The 18,205-nt window shown below is 40.3% G+C and overlaps 1 protein-coding gene across 1 annotated transcript in view; it reads left to right on the top strand.

Moving 5' to 3' along the window:
• wdr20a (WD repeat domain 20a) overlaps positions 1–18,205 on the top strand; it is a 47,231-nt gene that overhangs the window by 14,557 nt on the left and 14,469 nt on the right. Inside the window, exon 2 of the mRNA XM_086002961.1 lies at positions 10,971–11,153. Coding sequence (XP_085859087.1) covers positions 10,971–11,153 — 183 coding nt within the window. The remainder of the gene's footprint in view (positions 1–10,970; positions 11,154–18,205) is intronic.

Raw genomic sequence — 18,205 nt, 5'->3', positions numbered from 1 at the left:
ATCACCTCCCCTTGACATTCAACAGCAGCACCATCATTGAATCCCCCACCATCAACATCCTGGGGGGTCACCATTGACCAGAAACTTAACTGGACCAGCCACATAAATACTGTGGCTACAAGAGCAGGTCAGAGGCTGGGTATTATGTGGCGAGTGTCTCACCTCCTGACTCCCCAAAGTCTTTCCACTATCTACAAGGCACAAGTCAGGAGTGTGATGGAATACTCTCCACTTGCCTGGATAAATGCAGCTCCAACAACACTCAAGAAGCTTGACACCATCCAAGATAAAGCAGCCTGCTTTATTGACACCCCATCCACCACCTTCAACTTTCACTCCCTGCACCACCAGCACACCGTGGCTGCAGTGTGTACCATTTACAAGATGCACTGCAGCAACTCACCAAGGCTTCTTCAGCAGCACCTCCCAAACCAGCGAACTCTACCACCTAGAAGGACAAGGGCAGCAGGTGCATGGGAACACCACCAACTCCAAGTTCCCCTCCAAGTCACACACCATCCTGAGTTAGAAGTATATCACTGTTCTTTCATCGTCGCTGGGTCAAAATCCTGGAACTCCCTCCCTAACAGCACTGTGGGAGTACCTTCACCATATGGACTGCAACGGTTCAAGAGGGCGGCTCACCACCACCTTCTCAAGGGCAGCTAGCGATGCGCAATAAATACTAGCCTTGCCAGCGACGCCCACATCCCAGGAACGAATAAAAAAAGGGACAAAGGGTCTACAACTGAAACTTTAACTTTTCTGTTCTCTCCACAGTGTTTCTGTAATTTTCTGTATGTTTGAGTTCCAGCATCTGCAGTACTTTTTTTTTTTGCTACTCCACTTCCAACTCTCTTCTGCCACTTCATGAAGAAAAGACAAAAAATAAGTCATACCATATAACTAACAATTCTCTCCAAGGGAAAATCCAGTTCATTCCATTTAAAATGATCTTGTTTTAAATACTGCAGAATTGTACATCAGGCAATATGTTTAACTATGTATACAGCATTGATAGCTCCAATATGATTAAATATAAATATAGATTTTTTTTTTTCCTATGAGTAGCAGTGCTGGAATGATCACTAGACTCTATATATCGACATAAATGTCTGATTTCAGGCTAGATGTCGTGATGTGGAGTACTAAGGTAATTAGAATGTTTTTGTTTAACTTTGGTATTGTCCAGAAATAGCTTATCTTATGCAGGTTGCATAATAAAAATAAAAAAGCTCGTGATAGCAATAAGCTATACTTTATATTATATTCTCAACATATTATTGAAACTTTTGATTAATTTGACTTCTTCCTACCTGTAATACAAATAACACAGTCAATGTATGGGTTTAAATCCATAGTGGACCATTAGTGCATTTGGCTCTCAATGGTTTGCAGAATAATATCTTAATGTGTGAAGTCACTTATATCGGTAGCTATTTTTTTTTAAAGTACAGTATGTCAGATGCCAACTTTATTCATTTGCCCCTTCTGTCCTAGTTTTGCCTTTGTTCAGATGACTATTACCAACATCTTGAACTTTGTCTTGGTTTATGATGCCATCTAATTCTCTTGATTAGGTTACTCCCTTTTATAATTGCTCTTGAGTATTCATTATTCTATATTTGCATGCTATGAGAGAGCTATATGTGGTAGATTTGAACAGGAAAGTCATTTATTAAGATACGAAAGGTTAATGCTGGGAAACGGAGCCTTTTTTGGGGCACTTGGTACTATGTAAAGCAATCCAGTACCTGACCTCATAAGCTGAATGTAGAGTAAAATCCATTTTACTGTGCTTTATACCAACCTCCGAAGTACACTCCCTCTTTGCTCTGATAGGAGAGGAGACAGCTTTCCACCAGTATGTCTTTGATTAAGCCCAGGTTGCAGAAGTAAAAGGACTGTGTGCTAACCCATTACACACCTCAAACTTCTTCTATTGGTAGCTCTAAATATTTATTACACACCCAAATGTGGTGTATCAGCAAACAAAAATGAGCTCACTACTTGTTTCAAATATATATGCTAACTTCAAGACATTTAACATTTCTGACATTGGGGTTTAGAAACGTCAATCCCCTGTGCTTTTGTAGCTAGGAAATTGGGGCTTTGGGAAGTACAGGTGGGGGGAAAAAAGAGTACGTAAGCTTTTAACCAAACTTGGAAGGATGCCATCTTTGAAACCTTTTCACTTTACATTCTTTAAAGGTTAGGGACAAGTAAGTCTTGGTTTAGGTTATGCTTTTAGACATTTCATACTGTCCATTCAATTGTTCAATGCTGACACCATATTGGTTATTATAATTATATATGTCTTTATTCGGCATAAGCAAGAATTAATGCATTACAGTATTTAAGCAGCTTACAAGGAACAATTGAGAATTACATTACTCAGTTGATCCTTAGGTAGAAGGCGTGACCTATTCCTCATACCTCCTACTCATGCTTGTGTTCTCCTTGCCCCTTCTACACTGAGAATGACCCAAACCCCCTAGGATTTACCCGAAGAACTGGAACTGCAGAAAAATCCATCCAATCATGTAACTTCCATACCCCCCAATCACGGGCCTGGCAAGTTCTGTGTCCAGGCACAGGCCTTGGGCCTCCCTTATCTGCTTTTTAGCCTTCGCACGAGCTTTTTCTGTTCTTGTTTCTACAGTGGATGACGCACCCTAGGATCTTGAAGATGAGAAGAGTTCTAACTAAATAAAACCTAGATTTAAACATCTCATTTTCCCTAATTCTAACAGGGCAGAAATAAAACTAAAGTAATAAAACTATAGACTAGCAAACTTAATACTAAACTGCAATCTAGCAAAGCTTAATACTGAATAATTGTAAAAGGAGATTATATTTGATTAGTTTACAACAAATTACAAAAGTTCTCAGCGCATTCTGTCGGACATATAAAGAGTTAAGAGAATGTGCTTCAAGTCTCAAACTATTTTTTCCTCTCCTAGCAATAACAGTTAGTTTTTGCAATAACAGAATAGCAGTTCTAGCAAAAAGCTTAGTGTCATTTAACTCTTGCAATGTCTAATTCCTCTAAATACCCTCAAACCTATAGATTGCATCAATGGAAAGCAATTTCAATATAGTCACAACTGGTGTGAAGCAAACTTTAGATTCTTCCGACGGTACGACTTTAGTGAGTAATCCGACAACACTCCAGTGCAATATAAGGGACTGCAGCATTGTTGTAAGGAGCATCCTTTGGATGGCACATTAAACTGTGGCCCTGTCCACCCGAAAGTTGGGCAGTAAAAATCCTTTTTGAAGTTGGACAGTTTTCAAACTGATAGAAAAGAATTATGTATGCCATCTGTTCTAAGCTGACATAAATTTAAACTGGCATTTGGATGCCAAAGAGTTGAGCTGTGCACATGCAGGATTAGCAGTCTTTCTAATTTAACTTCTTAATGAAGGCAAATAACCACAGTTAAAGATTACAAGAAGGGGCAACTCTGAATTGTCTTATCCAGACAATTCTTTACCCAGAGAGTGGTTAGAATGTAGAACTTGCTACCACCTAGAGTACTTCAGGCGAATAACATAGATGCATTTAAGGGCAAGCTAGATAAGTACATAAGGGAGAAAGGAATAGAAGGATATGCTGATAGGTTTAGATAAAGTAGGGTGGGAGGAGGCTTGTGTTGAGTATAAACAACAGCATAGACCAGTTGGGCTGAATGGCGTGTTGCTGTGCTGTAAACTCACCTTAAATGCATCGATGCTATTCGCCTCAACTACTCCATGTGGTAGCAAGTTCTACATTCTAACCACTCTGGTTAAAGAAGTTTCTCTTGAATTGCTTATTGGATTTATTAGTGACCATCTTATGTTTATGACTCCTAGTTTTGAACTCTCACACAAGTGGGAAACATCTCTATTTCTACCCTATCAAACCCCTTCATAATTTTGAAGACCTCTATTAAGTCATCTCTCCGCCTTCTCTTTTCTAGAGAAAAGCGATCCAGCCTATTCATTCTTTCCTGATAGTATAACCTCTGTTTTAGTATCCTCCTTGTAAATCTTTGTTGCACCATCTTCAGTGCATCTATATCCTTTTTTTAATATGGAGAACTGTGCACTGTACTCTAAATGTGGTCTGACCAAGGTTCGAGATAAGTTTAGCATAACTTCTCTGCTTTTCAATTCTATTCCTCTGGAAATGAACCTCCGTGCTTTGTTTGTATGGCCTTGTTAACCTGTGTTGCTACTTTTAATGATTTGTGAATCTGTACATCTAGATCCCGTTGTTCCTCTACCCCATTTAGACTTTTTTTCCCCTCAAGGAGTATGTGGACTCCTTATTCATCCTGCCAAAATGTACCACCTCACACTTATCTATATTGAAATTCATTTGCCATTTACATTCCCATTCTGCAAGTTTATTAACGTCTTGTGTTTTGTCCCAGTCTTTTTCTGTATTCACTATACCCCCCAATTTGATGTCCTCTGCAAATTTTGAATTTGTACTTCCGATTCCCTTGTCCAAATCGTTTATGTAAATAGTGAACAGTGGTCCCAGCATCGATCCCTGTGGAATGCCACTTCCCACCTTCCACCAGTCTGAGGTAACTTCCTTTAACCCTTACACTCTCTTCTATTTTGTAGCCAGCTTGCTTCTGCTACTTGTCCTCTGACTCCACATTCTCTGACCTTGGACATGAGTCTACCATATGATATCAAAGGCCTCTTGAAACTCCAAGTATATTACATCTACTACATTACCCTTATCTACTCTTTCTATCACTTCTACAAAGAATTCCGTAAGGTTGGTCACGTGTGACCTTCCCTTTTGAAATCTGTGCTGACTTATATTTTTGGTTTCTACATGGTTTTTTGGTTTTATTTCCCATATTTTTAGAAGTAGTTTTAGTTATTGAACAATTACCTTGAAGCTGTATCACATTTGAAAAGGGGTCAGATTTCATCTGAACCTCAAGTTTTTACATAATCAAACTCTGCCTTTATGATTTTTCTAGCACAGTGGATGTAACTCATTTTGTACATAAGTATTAAATTTTGCCATAATTTTAGATCCAACCTTTTAAATTACTATGTTAGAATTTTAAATGATTGCAGTATTAACCCAGCCAATTCAGTCTACATCTGACATATTGGGATCAGCTGGTGTGGCAGGCACACATTTTGTCCATGTAGGACAGGCTGTAGATGGATAGAAATTTATCCACAAAAAGTTAGGACTAGTTACAGCAATTTAAAACCACACAATAGCCAACTTATTAAATTGTTAGCGATTTTACTGCTGGCAGGACATTATTAAATTGCATTTGCTGTGATTCCTGAGCATGCAGAGAATAACAACGATATGCCTTTATCATGTAAGAACTCCCAATGGAAACACATCCCGTGACAATTACCGTGTGTATATGTATTTAAGTGTTGCCTATGTCTCCACAAGTTCTAAGATATTTAATCTTTTACATCGATGAAACCGAGTGCGCAATTGAAGTTTTGCTGTGGTTTAAATATCCATGACCGTAGAAATGAGGTGAATGGCAGTTGATCTGCAGCTACCAGTTTGCATTCTATAACATTGTGCAGAGACTCCTTATGTGTATTGCAGCAGGTTCAGAATTATCTGGCTCAGTCCAGTTCCCTGTTTTTTTTATAAGAATGGAACAATTATAGAAAGTATTGACTATTTTAAGCTGGCAAAATCTTGGCTTTAATATCAAATGCATTGTAACTTTATATTTAAATGTGACTTTTTATCTGTTGTGAATTGTTAATCATTTATTTTTCGAACAGCTGTAGGCTATAAAAATGCATGTTGATATTTATTGGCATAGCTTGGACATATTCACCTATCAAGTGTGCCGTATTGAAAATTAGAAGCACCATATTTTCAGAATTTGGTTTTGTGATGGAGTTTGACTGAATATTACATTTAATTAAGAGCTTGGGGAAGAAAACACTTTTTTATTCTATAATTTTTCAGTTTTCCTGGATATGCAGGCAGTATGCTCCTTTTTGTGTGTGTATTACATTTTTCAGCAAGTCTAATAGTTATGTCTCTGGTTTGCTTGCGTACCTTTGCTTGCCTGGGCAGATTCCATAGTGCATGGAGTGCAATCTAAACTTACGGATCTCCAAACTAAGCTACTGAGAAATCCACAAAGACAGAGTTTCTGTTCACTATGGACCGCATACATGCCCCTTGTAAGGGTACAATCAATTACCTAGGTCCAGAGAATTTGGATACAAGTTAGCAAGAGTCAAGTATGCACAGGAGAACTGCTGCAGCTTAAACAGCTAAAAAGCATAGCTTATTGGCACAAAGCACTGGCAATCTTCCCACTGCCTGTCCAAGGTGCAGTTTGATTAATACAGCTGAAAATGGGTTTATCACAAAAAATAAGCATTTTAATCAGTGTCTAATCCACCACCTGTGAGTAACCTGATTTAAAATAACCGAAAATGACTTCAAAAAGCTATACAAAACCATTTGCTAGTTATATTGGTGTACTGTACAGTATTGGTGTCAGCTTCTTAGTAAAGTAAATTTTTAAAAATGATATTGAAAAGCTTTTAAAATGTGCCTATTCGTGACCTTGAGCCTAAAAAAAATTACTTTTTTAGAACCTCCTCGAAAGCCAGCAAACGAGCACAATTAGCAGAAACTCGCAATGGTGATTAATTCGATCTGGGGACGTAGCCAGTTTTGTGGGCAGGGCCGGCTTCTAACACGATGATTATTAAACTAGCACAAAAGATAGCAGAAACTCAAGTTGCGCTGATTGTAATTTGCACTTAATATTCCACGATCTTTTGCAGTGGTTTGGCTGATTTTGGGTGAATTGCACCGATAAAGCCAGCACAACCTAGTGGAAACTCCAGGCCCTGTTCTTCGATGCAGGATGTGTGGGATTCACAGGGGGAGGACAAACCAAGTAGTGCCCCTCTTCTGAGGGGGGGATCTTGCAGTAAAGTGCTTTTTGGGTCTTTACTTGGACAGGTGGCAGCAGGTGCAATATTACAGTTAGCAGAATATAAACAAGGGTACGATCCCTGGGTCATGCTATCCGTTGAGATTAGCGTGTTTCAACAATTTTCACAGGATTGGATATGATTTTTGTTAGTTTTGCTTTTAGATTAAAGCATGTTTACAAAATGGCCCGTAATTTGCGGTCAGCGGTGAAGCAAATGCATTCGCCGCTGGCCCCGATGAAAACTGCCCACCGAAATCTTGCGATCTGTGTGGCGAGAAGTTTGCCTTTTTCGACGATCAACTGATTGCAGTGCTCTGTAGTGTGAATTCCCTAGTGCGATGCTGCTGTGACGTCAACAAGCTGTCTAAGCAGCCAATCACATTGCAGAATTCTCAGACAGGAAACGAGAAGCTGCTTTTATCCGGACTTTAAAAAAAAAAATGTTAGAGCAAAATAAAGATTGGGGCTCTCGCATGGGGATAGGGTAGAACCTGAAATATGAACAAACTTAAAAAAAGTTATTTTTTCAGGGCCAGAACGCTTGTTTAGCAGTCAATACGCTGTTAAAACCCCAGTTACACCTATTCCAACAAGGCTTAACATTTAATGGTGTATTTAACAGCGATATTACCGCGGAAAAGCCCAAGTTTTCGTAAGTTTCACTGATTACACTGATGGCTGGCTATGGGGGGGGGGGTGTCCACAGCGCAGCCAGTGTCGGAGCAGTGAATGACTGCAACCTCAGGATTTCCACAGTTAAATGCGCATCCTGAAGCTGTGGTCAGTTTCAAAAGGATAATACCAGCGAACATATCCTGTAAAGATGTAGATGATGTCATAAGTGCAGCCACTGGGAAGGCAGGAGGATGAGGCGGACATGCTTTCCCTCCCACCCACACTTTTTTAGCTGTGCGTTATATCCACTCTTTATATGTTGTACCTTTTGCATGATGCACATAATATAAAGCAATCCACACGCAATGCTCGTTAAAAATTAGGTTTTCTAAAGCCTGCCGAAGAGTGAGTGTAAGAAACAGTTGAGTGTGGATACATTTTCTTGTGGTTTCCTATTGTTCTACCAGCTTTCTAACCATCATCTTCGCTTGCTTCAGCATTGATCAACAAGGTGATGAGACAGGTTTTGATGGAAAATGCCCTTTAGCCCATTTGATATACACCTGCCACAATATCAACTCCACCATATTCCCATTGCAGCTTCTGGTTTTTTAAATGAGTCCAGTATCCTGGACTTGTTCATCCTTTTCTGCCAAGCAGTTCCATCTGTTCATGATCTGTGTAAAGAAATATTTCCTAACAACATCTGCCCTAAATCAACAAGCCAAGGAACTTCTTGCTGCTAGAAAACAGAGGTTTATTGTGTTAGGCACTGTGGTAGCTTTTTTGGTGTGGGATAGAGAGCACTAATGGGCTCCAGTAGAAAATCCTAGAAAGCTTCTATCTGAACTGGGAGGGACAGCATAACTTGTGCCATTGATATTGTCTGATGTCAGATATGCAAGGGGAAAATATTAAATCTAGTTGCCACTCTACAGAAGCGGGTAGGTTTTACCTTCCACCGATTAGTCTTTTAGTTTACCCCTTGGTTTGAATAGCATGTGAGCTCAGGTAAAATGGATATCCCTTCCCTTTAGTCTCTGCTGCTACCACCGTCGGTATGCTTCCTTTTCAGTTAGGATCCCAGACTGTTCCACTGTTACCGTAACTGCCGGTGCAGTATTTGAGCAGGAGATATTCTTCAGAGCGGTGGAACTGGATACGCCTCTTTTGACGTGAAAGTGGAGTGATCTGCTTCCATGCACCCAACATACCTAGCATTCATCACTGAGAATCAGCAAAACTTACCTGATGATGGCCAAGGTTATTTGGACCTGAATTGTCTTGGAGTTTAGTGCCCGACCACTAGAGCTGTTTAGCTGACATTCTTTTAATGATTAAAATTGAAGGTACTTTAATATGTAAGTACTTTAGTATCTTTACATTGATACCATGATTTGAATATCCAAGTATTTATCTTTTTATAAGATCTGGATCAATTAATTTGTGGTAGTCATGTGTTGTATTAATATGGCCATTAAATTGTCCTAAAGGAGACTTGCTTCAATTTGCTAACTATAATCCTCCTAGATTACTTATTTATGGAAAATAAATAGGCATTTACCTCATCGGCATCTTCACTTCAAAGGTCTGATATTTTTACAGCTGTTTTACAGCAGCACTATTGTAAAATTGTTTACAAGACTTCTAACCACTGCTATAAACCAGCTCTTCACTTTGTACAGTAGCTTTCCGATAACATTTCTTGTTTATTTAAGGCAGCAGTGGCAAATTCAGTAATACTGGAAGAGAATCTGCAGGCTGGCTGGACATGATTTGTTAAAGGCTCACAATTTGAAGTGAAAACTGAAAATAATGAAAGGGGGAAGGAGAAGGAAAATACATTACATTAAAGTAAAATTTAAACCTAAGTTTGTTTTAATATATCGGATTAAATTTTTGTGTAACTTTGTTCTATAAAAGACAATGGCCCAGAATTTGCAGTCAGCTGCTGACCTCTGAGAAAGCTGCCCACAAAGATTTAGCAATCTCTGTGGCGTGAATTTCAGCTCTCCTGACCTTAGTTTGAATCTGGCGCCAAATCAAGCGAATCTCCAGCATCCAGCAACAGTGATGTCATCAAGCAGGCGAAGCAGCCAATCACATTGAAGAATTCTCAGACAGCAAACCAGGAAGTAAAATGCGCAGATTATAATTTTTTAATTTTTACAGAGAGCAAAATAAAAATTGGGACATGCACATAGGATTAAGGCAGAAGCCAGAAGCTGAAATATAAACAAACTTTAAAAAATCTTATACTAAAAGCCATGTCATTTTTATTGGAAAAATTTGACATTACACAAATATAAAATTAGTTTTTCAGGGCCAGAACGGTTGTTCAGCAGTAGTTTTAACTCAGTACGCCATTAAAAACCCAGTTACACTTCATTGAACAAGGATTAACTTTTTGGGGGTTTTTTAATGGCGATATTACAGCGTAAAAGGGGAAGTTCTCGTCAGTTCCGTGATTTCAATTGATTGCTGGCTGCGGGGAGTTCAACAGTGCAGCATGTGGAGGAGCAGGGAATGACTGACGGCAATTTCTGGATTTCCGCATTTAACTGCGCTTGTGCAGACGCCAGAAGTTGCTGTCCGTTTCACAGCTGGAATGACGCTGACTGTTTCGCCAGCATTACAACCACAAATTCCAGGCCAGTATCTTTAAGTATGAGTCTCGGTCTTGAACAACATCGAGGCAATATTACGTTAGCAGAATTTCACTAAATTTCTTGCATAATTTAAATTTTTGTTAGACTTTAACAACAACAAAAATTTGTATGGGATATTTCTGGACCTTTCCATAGAGCATGGATACTTAAGCCAAACTTCAGTATTCTAGGTACTATGTAAATGTTTACGATTATTTGGTTAAACGCTTTTCATCCAATGAAAGAAATCAAGTTTCCGTTCATTCCTGTGCCTTGTTTAAATGAAGCAGCTAGTATTGAAAATGCAAGCCACTTTATATTGTTTGGTTCCAAATTGTTTTTTGTGTTTTAAGGGAAAGAATGGCATATAAAACTGAAATGATCTTAAAATAGGTGTGCTATATGAAATCACTTTTAGAACTTCCTGCAGAGAAAAATTGTAGAGCCATTGTACTTATTTTTAACTTTTTTCTTTTTCTTCCCCCCCGTCCAATCCTTTGTGATTGTTACTAGTTACTGCATTTCAACTTTTGATTAAAAATTGTTACTTAGGAACATGTACGAGTTAGGGAATTTTAATGTTGTCTGTAGCTGAAGTAGTTTGTAAAGATGTTCTACAGGTGTAATTGGAAGTAGGCAAAATGTCTTTGAAACTAGTTGGAAATTAGGAAGGTTTATAAATAAAATCTGTTTGCACCTGAGTGGACAAAAATAAAAATGATAAATATTCCTTTTTCTTCCTTAGGCTGCAGATTTAAGTAAACCTATAGACAAACGGATATACAAGGGAACACAGCCTACCTGCCATGACTTCAATCATCTGACAGCTACAGCAGAAAGTGTCTCCCTTCTTGTGGGCTTCTCTGCAGGACAGGTTCAACTTATAGACCCTGTAAAGAAAGAAACTAGCAAGTTATTTAATGAAGAAGTAAGTATCACATGATGAGGACTTAATCTTGTCATTTGCGGCAGTAGTTAGTCAACCTACATTTTCACTTTTTATTATCCATGTTTACTTTTGACAGTCATAAACTTATCATTCTCCCTCCTTCAGAAACAACCACGTACTGCAGGAGTAAATTTGGTTCTCAAAAGGTTGAACCACAAAGTCAAAGTCCCTTTCAAAATTTTCTGACATGGTGATGACAATATGACTCTCCTATCCCATCTTGCATAAAGATACCTGTGATAATAAATTTGCTTTTCCCATTATTGTCTCTGTTTAATTTAACTTGGCTTCCTTGAGAGAGCATTCAAAAGCTAAAGAATGGCACCTGAAATTTAATGTTGAGTAATATCAAATATAAGGCACATCAGTATAAAAAACTTACAAAATGATGGGCATTCATTAGCACAGGAGAAAAAGATGAGTAATTATCGGTTACTGAAATTATGCAGTTAATACGAGACCACATGAGAAATAGGAGCAGTAGTAGTCCATACGGCCCCTCGAGCCTGCTCCGCCATTCAATAAGATCATGGCTGCTGATCAATCTCAATTCCACTTTCCTGCCCGATCCCCATATCCCTTGAATCCTTTAGTGTCCAAAAATCTATTCATCTCAGCCTTGAATATACTCAATGACTGAGCATCCACAGCGCTCTGAGGTAGAGAATTCCAAAGATTAACAACCCTCTGAGTGAAGAAATTTCTCCTTATGAGTCCTGATTGGCCGACCCCTTATCCTGAGACTATGCCCCCAGTTCTAGACTCCAGCCAGGGGAAACAGCCGCTCAGCATCTACCCTATCAAGCCCTCTCAGATTCTTGAATGTTTCAATGAGATTACCTCTCGTTCTTCTAAACTCCAGAGTGTATAGGCCCATTCTACTCGATCTCTCCTCATAAGACAACCCTCTCATCCTAGGAATCAATCTAGTGAACCTTCGTTGCACCCCCCTCTAAGGTAAGTATATCCTTCCTTGGGTATGGAGACCAAAACTGTCCACAGTACTCCAGCTGTGGTCTCGCCAAAGTCCTGTACAATTGCAGCAAGACCTCCTTACTCTTGTATTCCAACCCCCTTGCAATAAAGGCCAGTGTAGCTTTGCCTTCCTAATTGCTTGCTGTGCCTGCATGTTAACTTTCTGTGCTTCGTGTATAAGGAATTTGGTGAGTGAGGGAATTCGGTGAGGTGGGGGTAAACATAGAAGATAGGAGCAGGAGTAGGCCATTTGGCCCCTCAAGCCTGTTCTGCCATTTAATGAGATCATGGCTGATCATCCAAATTCAGTACCCTGTCCCTGCTTTCTCCCCATATCCCTTGTACCCTTTAGCCTTAAGAAATATATCTAACTCCTTCTTGAATATATTTAATAAGTTGGCCTCAACTGCCTTCTGTGGTAGAGAATTCCACAGGTTCACCACTCTCTGGGTGACGAAATTCCTCATCTCAGTCCTAAATGGCTTACCTCCTTAGACTGTGACCCCTGGTTCTGGACTCCCCTGCCATCGGGAACATCCTTCCTGCATCTAGTCCTGTTTGAAACTTATAAAAAACTTAAAATTCTATGAGAAAAGGTGCTGCGTGATACATTAAAAAATATATAAACAACTAGGGCACAATCAGGACTGTGGGCTAAGTTACAGTAAAGACCTAAAGCATATAACTAAATTTAATAAATTAAACAAGGTTATTACCTAGATTAAAAACTATTAATAGACAATTGAGTATTTCAAAACTTGAAAACCTAATTAGTTAAATGAAATACAATAGAGATGGCAGGGCAGGTAATGTGTTACAGCTGTAGCATGTGGGAGCTGGCGGACCCCCAGTGTGATTCCAGCAATGACATCTGCAGCTCGAGGAACTTCGGCTCAGAGTTGATGAGCTGGAGTCCGAGCTGCGATACATCAGGGAGGAAGAAAGTCACCATGACACTTTGTTCCAGGAGGCAGTCACACCCCTTAGGTTAAATACTTCCGATTTGGTTCATGGTCAGGGACAGGAGGGTATGACTACAAGTGAGGCAAGTATGGGGATCCAGAAGGTAGAATTGGAAGAGCCTCAGCCCTTACACTTGTCCAACAGGTATGAGGTTCTTGCAGCCTGTGTGGACGAGAGCAGGGACTGCAGGGAGGATGCCCACAGCACCGTGGTATAGGGGGCCATTCAAGTTGTGGGAGTAAAAAGGAACGTAGTAGTAGTAGGGGACAGTATAGTTAGGGGGATAGATACTGTTCTCTGCAGCCGAGAGCGTGAGTCCCGAAGGCTGTGTTGCCTGCCCGGTGCCAGGGTTAAGGACATCTCCTTGCGGCTGGAGGGGAACTTGGAGTGGGAGGGGAAGGATCCAGTTGTCATGGTCCACGTAGGTACCAACGACATAGTTAGGACTAAAAGAGGTTCTGCTGAGGGAGTATGAGCAGCTAAGGGCTAAATTAAAATGCAGAACCACAAAGGTAATAATCTCTGAATTACTACCTGAGCCACAAGCAAATTGGCATAGGGTCAATAAGATCAGAGAGTTGAATGGGTGGCTCAAGGATTGGTATGGGAGAAATGGGTTTTGATTCATGGGGCACTGGCACCAGTACTGGAAAGATGGAGCTGTTCCATTGGGACAGGCTTCACTTGAACCGTGTTGGGACCAGTGTCCTGGCCAATTGAATAACAAGGCGAATCCGGCCTCGGGTGACTGTCTGTGTGGAGTTTGCACATTCTCCCCGTGTTTGCGTGGGTTTCCTCCGGGTGCTCCGGTTTCCTCCCACAGTCCAAAGATGTGCGGGTTAGGTTGATTGGCTATGATAAATTGACCCTTAGTGTTAGGGGGATTAAATACGGGGATAGAGTGGGATATGTGTTGGTGTAGGGGTTACGGGGATCGGGTGGGATATGTGTCGGTGCAGGCTCGATGGGCCGAAATGGCCTCTATCTGCACTGTGATTCTGTGACTATAGATAGGGCTTTAAACTAAATAGTGGGGAGAGGGGGAGGAGAAACTTAGAAAGTTAAAGAGAAAGGACAAGGCAATAGTGCAGTGTAGTGATAGGGGTAATGATAACCAGAGTGTGACAGGAAGGGACAGAGCATACAAGCTTAAGAGTGCACCAGCAAATAGGGTCAGAGTAGGTAAAAAGGCAAAATTAAAGGCACTTTATTTAACTGCACGCAGTATTCGTAACAAGATAGATAAATTGACGGCACAAATAGAAATAAATGGGTATGATCTGATAGCCATTACAGAGACGTGGCTGCAAGGTGACCAAGGCTGGGAAATGAATATTCAGGTATATTTGACATTTCGGAAGGATAGGCAGAAAAGAAAAGGTGAGGTAGCTCTGTTAATAAAGGATGAGGTCAGTACAGTAGTGAGAAATGGTCTTGGCTCGGATGATCAAGATGTAGAATCAGTTTGGGTGGAGATAAGAAATAATAAGGGAAATAAGTTACTGTTGGGAGTAGTCTATAGACCGCCTAACAGTAGCTACACTGTGGGACTGAGTATAAATCAAGAAATAATGGGGGCTTGTAAGAAAGGTACTGCAATAATCATGGACGATTTTAATCTTCATATAGATTGGACAAATCAAATTGGCAAACATAGCCTTGAGGACAAGTTCATAGAATGTATTCAGGACAGTTTTTTAGAATGCGTTGTGGAACCAACCAGGGAGCAGGTTATTTTAGATCTGGTAATGTGTAATGAGACAGGATTAATTAATGATCTCATAGTAAAGGATCCTCTAGGGAAGAGTAATCATAAATGATAGAACTTCACATTCAGTTTGAGGGTCAGACCCAAGGATGCAGGCCATCAGGTCCAGGGGACTTGTCAGCCTTTAGTCCCATTAGTTTACCTAGTACTTTTTCTCTAGTGATAGTGATTGTTTTAAGTTCCTTCCTCCCTTTTGCCCCTTGATTTTTCCATTATTATTGGGATATATTTAGTGTCTTCTACTGTGAAGACAGATACAAAATATTTGTTCAAAGTATCTGCCATTTCCTTGTTTCTCATTATTAATTCCCCAGTCTCATCCTCTAAGGGACCAGCGTTTACTTTAGCTACTCTCATCCTTTTTATATACTTGTAGAAGCTCTTGCTGTCCGTTTTTATATTTCTTGGTAGTTTACTCTCATAATATATTTTCTCCTTTATTATTTTTTTAGTCATCCTTTGCAAGTTTCTAAAAAATTCCCAATCTTCTGGCCTACCACTAATCTTCGCAACATTGTATGCCTTTTCTTTCAATTTGATACCCTCTTTAACTTCCTTAGTAAGCCACGGATGGCTCATCCTTTTCATAGTCTTTCTCACTGGAATATATCTTTGTTGAGAGTTATGAAATATCTCCTTAAAAGTCTGCCACTGCTTATCTGCCATCTTACCTTTTTAATCTATTTTCCCAGTCCACTTTAGCCAACTTTGTCCTCATACCCCTGTAATTGCCTTTATTTAAGTTTAAGACACTAGTTTCATACCCAAGTCAGCCTAACTTCGGTGGTGGGAAAATTATTGGAAAAATTCTGAGGGACAAGATAAATCTTCATTTAGAAAGACACGGATTAATCAGGAACAGTCAACATGGATTTGTTAAGGGAAAGTCGTGTCTGACTAACTTGATTGAATTTTTTGAGGAGGTAACAAGGAGGGTCGATGAGGGTCGTGCGTTTGATGTAGTCTGTATGGATTTTAGCAAGACTTTTGATAAGGTCCCACATGGTAGAATGGTCACGAAAGTAAAAGCCCATGGGATCCAAGGCAAAGTGGCAAGTTGGATCCGAAATTGGCTCAGAGGCAGGAAACAAAGGGTAATGGTCGAAGGGTGTTTTTGTGACTGGAAGGCTGTTTCCAGTGGGGTTCTGCAGGGCTCAGTACTGGGTCTTTTGCTTTTTGTGGTATATATCAATGATTTGGACTTGAATGTAGGAAGTATGATTAGGAAGTTTGCAGATGATACAGAAATTGGCTGTGTGGTTGATACTGAAGAAGAAAGCTGTAGACTGCAGGAAGATATCAATGGTCTGGTCAGGTGGGCAGAACAGTGGCAAATGGAATTCAATCGGGAGAAGTGTGAGGTAATACATTTGGGGAGGGCTAACAAGGCAAGGGAAATACACAATAAATGGTAGGACACTGAAGTGCAGAGGATCAGGGTCCCTTGGAGTGCATGTCCACAGATCCCTGAAGGTAGCAGGACAGGTAGATAAGGTGGTTAAGAAGGCATACGGGATACTTGCCTTTATTAGCCGAGGCATAGAATATAAGAGCAGGGAGGTTATGCTTGAACTGTATAAAACACCAGTTAGGCCGCAGCTAGAATACTGCATGCAGTTCTGGTCTTGGTAGAGGGGCCTAGGTAGAGTGGATAGGAAGGACCTATTTCCCTTAACAGAGGGGTCGATAACCATGGGGCATAGATTTAAAGTAATTGGTAGGAGGTTTAGAGGGATTTGAGGAGACATTTTTTCCACCGAGGCTGGTGGGGGTCTGGAACTCACGGCCTGAAAGGGTGGTAGAGGCAGAAACCCTCATTGCATTTAAAAAGTACTTGGATATGCACTTGAATTGCCGTAACCTACAAGGATACGGACCAAGTGCTGGAAAGAAGGATTAGGCTGGATAGCTTTGTCGGCCGGCACAGACAAGATGGGCTGACAAATTCTATCATTTCTTTCTATGCTATTCACCCCAACTACTTGTGGTAGCGAGTTCCACATTCTAATCACTCTCTGGGTAAAGAGGTTTCTCCTGAATTCCCTATTGGATTTATTAGTGACTATCCTATATGTTTGGCCCCTAGTTCTGGTCTCACCCGCAAGTGGAAACATCTTCTCTACGTCTACCTTATAAAACCCTTTCATAAAGACCTATATCAAGTCACCCCTCAGTCTTCTCTTTTCTAGAGAAAAGAGCCCCAGCCTGTTCAATCTCTCCTGATGGGTATAACCTCTCAATTCTGGTTTCATTTTAGTAAATCTATTCTGCACCTTCTCCAGTGGAGACCAGAACTGTTCACAGTACTTCGTGTGGTCTAACCAAGGTGCTATACAAGTTTAACATAACTTCTCAGCTTTTCAATTCTATCCCTCTAGAAATGAACCCCACTGCTTTTGGTTTTTTATGGCCTTTTTAACCTGCATCGTTACTTTTAGTGATCTGTGTCTCTGTACCCCTAGATCCCTGTTCCTTTACCCCATTTAGACACTTATTTTTCAAGGAGTATCTGGCCTCCTCATTCTTCTTACCAAAATGTACTACCTCACACTTATCTATATTGAAGTTCATTTGCCAATTGCACGCCTATTTACTAATGTCTTCCTGTACTTTGTCACAGTTCTCTGTATTAACTACACCCCCAATTTGGTGTCATCTGCAAATTTTGCATTTGTACTTCCGATTCCTGAGTCCGAATCGTTTATGTAAATGGTGGACAACAGTGGTCCCAGCACTGATCCTTGTGGAACACCACTTCCCACCATTTGTCAATATGAGTAACTAACTACCTTTAACCCTACTCTCTTCTGTTTTGTAGGCATCTTGCTATCCATTTTGCTACCTGTCCCCGACTACTAAATACAAAGGAGACTTTGGGCAGTCTCGCCATATCAGAAATGATCCCAGGTTAGGGATGGGGCAGAGGAAATACGAAAATAAATAGAAATTTCAGATAAGGCGGTCACAGAGGCTGTAGAAGCTAAAGGAAAATGAGGCATAGGCCAGGATGGACTTCATAACAAGGGTGCTTAAAGTGGCTAGTGAAAATGGTTACATCATTGCAATTATCTTTAGGAGTCATTAGAAATTGGAGTAGTGCCTTAGGATTGGAAAGTAGCTAACATAACTCCAAAAAGAAGCGTCACCCTGAAAGAGGGGTTAGTATAACACTTACAAAATGTATGGGAAGAGATTTGGCCTAATAAATGTAATGAAGTTCTTGAGGGAATGATGAACATTGTTGACGGTAGGAATTCTGTGGATGTGATGGCACAGCTTTTGAAACAGAGTCCACAAGGAAAGAAGACATGAAGTGGATGGAAAA

This window comes from Somniosus microcephalus, chromosome 12 (genome assembly GCF_052327205.1).
Source record: "Somniosus microcephalus isolate GS21.2 chromosome 12, FLI_Smic_1.0, whole genome shotgun sequence".
Lineage (NCBI taxonomy): Eukaryota > Metazoa > Chordata > Chondrichthyes > Squaliformes > Somniosidae > Somniosus > Somniosus microcephalus.
This window is presented reverse-complemented; position numbering and strand designations above follow the sequence as displayed.